The following is a 7,187-nucleotide window of genomic DNA, read 5'->3' on the forward strand; positions in this document are numbered from 1 at the left end:
TGGCTATAATTTTATCAATGTATTTGAAAAACTTGATTGCTAAGCAGAATATTGAAGTAAGGAATTTTGTTTGTGGAAAATCATCACAAGTTTTATTGAAAAAAAATGACTTCATGAATTTATAAACCCGCAAATAGTCTAACCCCAAGTTTTTCGAATTATAAAAGGCTGCTCGTGTACCTGAGAAGATAGATTGATTTTGAAGTCGGATTCTATGTAAAGAATACAAAAACCTCAGAAAAAGTATGTTTCGATTGTACATTGTGAAATTCTTATAAGAATGATCTTTATTGATTGACCTATTGTACCCTGAAGATGAACCGACAAGTTATTATATACTTTTTTAAGATATTTTTATTTTTTAACCATTTCTTATAGATCTAAAATTAAAACTTTTTATCCACTATTAATTATTATATTAATTTGTATGCCTTTTAGAAATAGAAAAATTAAAAAAGTATATTCTAAAACTAGTGTACAGTTAAAAGCAAACGCTTTTACAGATTATGATTTTACACAGAAGTTTAAAACTAATTTTTAAAGTAGATCTAAAGTCTAGCAAATGAAGGCAAATTATTTGTTATGAGAAATTAAACAATAAATTAAAAATATAAAATTTAGTCATATAAAACTATAATTAAATTTTAAGTCTATTCTGGCAATACACTGAATTGAATTTCCTTACTTAAGGCCTCCCCTTGACTGCTTTCGTCTTTGGGGCATCATTAGGCGAGGGCATATATTCCTGCATGTTGAGAATCATTCCCACTGGCGTAACGTCTCTGTTAAATCTGTAGCTGCGATAATTCTGCAAGGTATTAGCATAGGCTTGAAGACCATAAGGTATGTTACTAGCGGCATCTGGTTCATTTGGAGAGATTTGTGATCGCCCTGCCACGAAGTCGTTGAGTTGATGTGGTGGCGGGATAATTTGAGGAGCGTGATAGGCCTGTTGCGCCATAGGTGACATATATGGACTGATTGGAACAATAAGTGGACGAGTTGGAATCAACTGCAGATACTGTACTCCATCGTTTACTTGAGACTGCGGCAGGTATTGCATCAGCACCGGAGTCGGAGGACTCTGTTGATGGGCCTGAATGTGCGGCTGTGGCTGTGGCTGAAGCTGAAGCTGTTGATGCTGATGCTGGTGTTGATGATGATGATGTGGATGCTGATGCTGAGGTGCTGGTGGCATTGGTTGGAAATTTGTTTCAAGTGCTGGAGATGACGGGAGATGTTGTGGAAGGGCTTGAGGCACTCTAAAACTGGTCTGCGGTTGGTATTGTTGTGGTTGTTGAATTGCGTACGGTTGAGAGTAGAGCTGTGTAGTGAGCCCATAGGACTTGCCGGGAACTGAGCTGCTTTCAAATTGTTGCGCATACGCATTGATCGAGTTAAGAAGAGGGTCATCGTGCTGGGATACGGACTTTTGATTTGATGACGCCGCCGCCGATAGCTGTGATTTTCCACTTTTTGTTGCAATCTCTGGATTAGATGCAGCATAGACATAAGTGCTCATCATCAGGCATAGTACAAACAAACGAATCATCTATAAAAAAAAGAAAATGAAATAAAGATGAAGTAGCATTAGAGAATGTATCTTCAATACTTATATCAAGGATTGTAAAAGGAAAATGCATTCTCACAATGAAGAAAGAAATATGTGAATGATGCGTTTAAGAGAGGTGCATTAGAGAACTGATTAGGTTAAATGAAAGCCGACAAAAGAACTGCTTGATTATTTTTACTATGATTACATTTTTAAAATGATTATTTTCCATTTAAATCTTCAAGTTTTGATTATGCTCAATGTCTCATTATATTGTGAGAAACTGTTTAATTTTAAAGTTTTTGAAAAATACTTGAATGTAGGAACAATATAGGGCGATAATATGGTGTTGTTTTTACATTGAAAATAATGAATATTAATAAATACAAATACTCGTATAAGGATTAAGATTGAATCAGCAGTACTTCTACTTTCATCCAAAGTCATATAGTTACTGTAGTATATTCGAAGCTAATAGACTTTAAAATCGTTTAAGCAATTACTACAAAAACAGACACCGATGGTAAAATATTTCAGGATTCTAAAAAAATCTAAGAGATTACTAAAACCTAGAAGTAAAGGGGGTCATATTATATTCTCTAGAGCCTTTTTTGTCAAGTTTTGTTTTACTTTTTTTATAAGAATTACCACTTTCTAAGAATACATCGAGGTATCTCGCTCTTATTTCAAACAATTGATATTTTTTAAACAAGGTTTTGAAAAATTCAAAACAGCTACGTTATTGATTTACGAAGTGGATTGTTTCATAAAAGTAAAAATGCAATCATTAAATTATTTTAATGTTGCGTTTCAAATAAATTACAAGTTACTAAAATATTTCATCAATTTTTCGTGAAACTGAAACATTCAACTTCAAGCAGGTGATAATTCCAGATTTACAAAAAATTGACGCTTAGATGTCGTGCAATTAAATCGTAGACTTTTAATAAACGATTAGACTTCAAAAATTGTTTTCACCGTAAAGGAGGGTTATGAGTATATCAGAGAGCTATATTTCAAAAAAGTTTGGAATGGTCATATTCAGAAGTTGCGAGTTTCTATAAAAACAATAAAATCCTTTAAGCGACATGAAGACACAACGTGTTAACTGAAAAATTCATAACTTTCACTGGTATGATTTGTTGAACAAGTCAATGCATTCCTAGAACGCAGTAAGCTTTCGCAACCGTGTGTTTTAGAACAAAGTATGATATATCGACTTAATATTTAAAAAGAGCAATAGAGTTCAAGTGATGAAGGTTTTTTAACAGACTATCGATCAAACCTTTCGAAGTATTTATTCAAGAATGCTTCCGAAAGTAAGATTAGCCCTGAGGACAGCTTAAGCATAACTGAGTATCTTTGGCAAACGTGTGAACCAAACAATGTATACCTAGCTGCAGGAAATTCGTTTATGTACATTGAAAAAGTAAATGACCAAGGATAGACCCTTGTGTTACACCAATATTTACCGTCAGTATAACTGAAATTTTTGTGTTCTCAAATTTTTTGGTACGAAGGCAATAGTTTAAGCCTTTAATATTAGTTAGAGATTTATCGTCTTATCCTAAAGATAAGTTATTTGAATATCAAAAAAGAGGTTTGGATGCGACCGACACTGATAACTTCTCATTCCGTCTGTCGATTTGTCTTGCTCAAAAGTTTGTAAGTTTTCGTGTTGGATTACAAAAATTGTCTGTGGAATTATTCTTAAAATTACCAACAATAGTTCAGTTTAAAAATCTAGTTTTGTTAAATAAGTTTTCAGTCGAAAACAAATTTTTATAAATCTTAGTAGCATTTCTTAGTTTTGTATAAATTGGATGAATGCAATTAATTTGAGAGATATCAAGAACCGAATATCAATTTTTACCAAATGTGCGTACTATTTTTTGTAGATTTTATTTCTGTATGAAAAACGGACTGTTGGATTTTTATAAAAAAAAAACTACTGAATATCGAAACAATATTTTTTGTGAAATAAAAAAAAGTTTTTGGACAATATTTTCAATTTCTGAAAAGCTATTTAAGTATGTGAGAATATTTCTTATAAGACAAAATTAGTTTTGAAGCCATAGTCTCAAGTTTTTGAAAAGATATTTGAGTCGAAAATCAATTTTTATCAAGTTTTAGTATTAGATTTTTATTTTTTGTAAAAAAAACTGTCAATTAGATTTTTCTCAAAATTTTACTGAATATTGACAACAATTGTATTAGTTTTTTTGTTTAGGCTTTTATTTTTTTGTAAACAAAACTGTCAATTCGATTTTTCTCAAAATTTTACCAGATATTGAAAACAATATTTCTTATAAGATAAAATAAGTTTAAACCCATAATCTCAAGTTTTAGGAAAGATATTTGTGTCGAAAATCAATTTTTACCAACTTTTGCTAAAGTTTCTCTTAAGTTTTTATTTTTTGTAAACAAAACTGTCGATTCAATTTTGCTCAAAATTTAACCAGATGTTGAAAACAATATTTTTTATAAAATAAAATAAGTTTGAAGCCATAATCTCAATTTTTTGCAAAGATATTTGAGTCGAAATTCAATTTTGGCCAACTTTTTTTTAAGGTTTTTATTTTTTATAAAAATTACTATCAATTTGATTTTTCTCAAAATTTTACCAGATGTTAAAAACGTTATTTTCCGTTGTAAAAAATTGTTTTCAAGATAAAATCATTTTGTATTCGTATACTCACACGCAGATTCTAAAAATCTTTTATTTCGACTCTAGGGAGCTTGAAACGTCGAGAAATCGGACCCATTACAATTACTTTCTACAGGAAAATAATAAAGATTGAAGGAAAGACCCTTGTGGTACACCAATATGTACCCTCAGAAATTCTGACATTTTATTTTTGAACTGAACTGTTTGTTCTCGATTTGTAAGGTATGAGGGCAATAGTTTTAGATTTCAATAGTAGTTAGAGATTTATCCACTTATTCTAAGCTAAGTTATTTTAAGATCAAAAAATGGTGCATGGCTCATATCAGAGTCAGGAATTAATCTTAGCGGGTTTGTCAATTCCTTAAAAAAAGGAAGTACAATTTAAAAAACTCAATCTGGGACTAAACTCAAGACCTCTGGCTTAACAGCCCTAAGCACAAACCATCTCCCCACGGGTACAACTTTTTTGTGTTTAAAATCTTGAAAACATTAGGTTTGCATACCCTTTAAGCTTCTTCAAAATGTACGTTTGGAATAATATTCAAAAATGTATCTGCTCGACAAAATAACGTTATTGTTTCTGTTGCACAAACAAAAGAAACCTTTTTTCAAAGGACCAAGATGTCCTGAATTTTAATCTTGCTTTATTCAATCTTGTTTTTAAAATATGCCCCTTACAAAAATATGACTTTTAAAAAATATAACTAAAAACGGGATTTTTAATATTAAGTTAAAAAAAAAACCAACACATCCCTTGAAAATAAATTGTATGACGATTTTGAAAAACGTACAAATCTTTGCTTTCTAGATACAATTTGAATCATTTTAAATTCTAACTTAGTTTTCGAAATTGTTCATTGGTTACGAAATTTTTTACGGGGTTTCCTTTGAATCTATCTAAGGATTTGAAAACCCTTGAAGGTAATTTCTTTGTACTTTTGAATAATTCTTTAAGCGTTAAAGTGATTATTCCAAATCAAAACTCCGATTTTAGCTATACTCGTATTTGCTCATTAAAAATAAAAATAGTTCATCGATTTAGCCTTAAAAAGCATAATGGAAGGATTGTGGTATTATAAAGGAGTGAATCTCAAAAACCTGACGTGGTAGATTGATTTTGAAGCTAGAAAAAGTATAATTTGATCGCTAAAATTGTGTTCGTATATCAAATATTTTTTTAATAAGTTAAGACGTTTATCTTAAAAAAGATTAAATAAAAAAAAAGTGTAATTTTCATTAAAATTTAAAGCAATTAAGTTTCACTCTCTTATTAACATTGCGATGTGATATTATTTCCTTCTTGCAAGCTTCAAAGAAAAATATCAAAAATTTATTTTCGAATCTCGAAATTTATTTTTTGTTTTTGCATGAATTAATTTTCAAATATTTGTCCGGTTAATTACTTAAAACAAAAAAAAGAAACTAGTAACTTATCCACCTCTTATTCAATTTAATTAAAATCATGTTTATGTTTTTATATAAAACGAAAGAACTGAACTTTGAATGTATGTAAACGGCACCAGGTACGAATATATCTCAAATATATGTAAATGTTACATAAAATTGACAAAATGATTTACATATATTCGAATTTAATTTAAATATAAACCGTTACCTTTATGTATTTGTTTGATTAACTTGATTTAATTGCAAACAAAAATAAACAAAACTAATTCACAATAACACTGTATCTATCTGCAGGAGCTTGATTAAAGTATAACATTGGTCTACCAACTCTTCCGAAACTTATATACTATCTGTCCAAAGATCATTCGTTCGTATTAACTCCCCAATGCATGCGGTAGCACTTAAACCACTAGTGGCAAAGTGGGGGAAAATGGGAAAATATTTAATCAATAAAACTTGCAAAGTATGCGGTAATCGTTCAATTGCACCAACAGCATTCAACCAAAACTGCAGCGAGCGGTACGAAAAAAAATATGCAGAAAATGAAGGAACAAATTAGCAAAGAAAAACTTGTTCATGGTCAAGGTGACACGCTCTACCACTACCACCGTCGACTGTCTTGAAGCCGACGACTTCGTTGTCGTAATCAAAGCATTGGATAGTGGGTGGGGGAATTTCTTCATAAACTCTTATCGCCACCCCACTTGATGCAAGTGCAACAGACATGTACTGTAAAGGTGGGAATCGTATGTGCGCGAGATTGTGTAAAACCAACACTTGTTTTGCCGGTAGTTCAATGACCAATGATTATTAAATGGCTGCTTTAAACCTGTCAAATGACCGGTTAGATGCTGAAGGCAGAGTCCGGAATTGAATTGACAGACGACAACGACTCCCAAATGGTTCATCTGGAAATAAACATCTGAGATAGTTTGTTGTGAACACAACTTTAACATGGCAAAGCAGGTGAAATTGAGAGTTTCAATAAAGTTGTTTTAGCAGAAAGTCTAGTTTTGAAAAGCCACTTTTGGCAAACAAAAAATACTTCAGGTATGTTGTGTCCTTTTAGTGTTTCAATTTCCTGTCTGTGTTAAAAAGTTAAGGGCTTTGGATAGGACTGGACTTTTGTTTTGTTTTAGAAATCAAGAGTATGCAACAATACAACAAGTAAAAATCGAAAAGCTCCTAAAAGTATGGTACCCTGAAGTTTGAGAAGAAAACAAATGCTGTTAAAAGCTTACAAAACTATGACGTTAACTGGCTTATGCTTATGTTTATTGTTTTAAAAATAAATTCATTCTGATTTTTTGAAACTTTTTGTTTGGTTTGTTTTTAAAAAATTACTTGAATGATGTTATTATTTATGCACCCAGTCGCACACATTTTACTGATTAGCTGTGGACTGGAGTGGACATTTTAATCTTTTGCTTACCTGTTTTAACTGCACATATTTCATAGTAATCTTCTGTATGCCTTTGCATATTTATGATAATCAAACCCATTTGCATACTTAAGTTATTACTGTCTATCTACATATGTGTTTTACATTACATTGTGTGG

General features: G+C 31.1%; 1 protein-coding gene across 1 annotated transcript; it reads right to left on the minus strand.

Annotated features, from left to right (window-relative positions):
- Nucleotides 1–368: 368 nt before the first annotated feature.
- On the minus strand, nucleotides 369–6,016 carry LOC129941624 (atrophin-1). Its single transcript, XM_056050311.1, has 2 exons — nucleotides 5,836–6,016; nucleotides 369–1,552 (listed from the first exon to the last, which is right to left on the minus strand). Exon 2 carries the CDS (start codon nucleotides 1,550–1,552, stop codon nucleotides 686–688), a length of 867 nt encoding a protein of 288 aa, XP_055906286.1. The 5' UTR covers nucleotides 5,836–6,016; the 3' UTR covers nucleotides 369–685.
- Between the last annotated feature and the right edge of the window lie 1,171 nt (nucleotides 6,017–7,187).

This window comes from Eupeodes corollae, chromosome 1, assembly GCF_945859685.1.
Source record: "Eupeodes corollae chromosome 1, idEupCoro1.1, whole genome shotgun sequence".
NCBI lineage: Eukaryota > Metazoa > Arthropoda > Insecta > Diptera > Syrphidae > Eupeodes > Eupeodes corollae.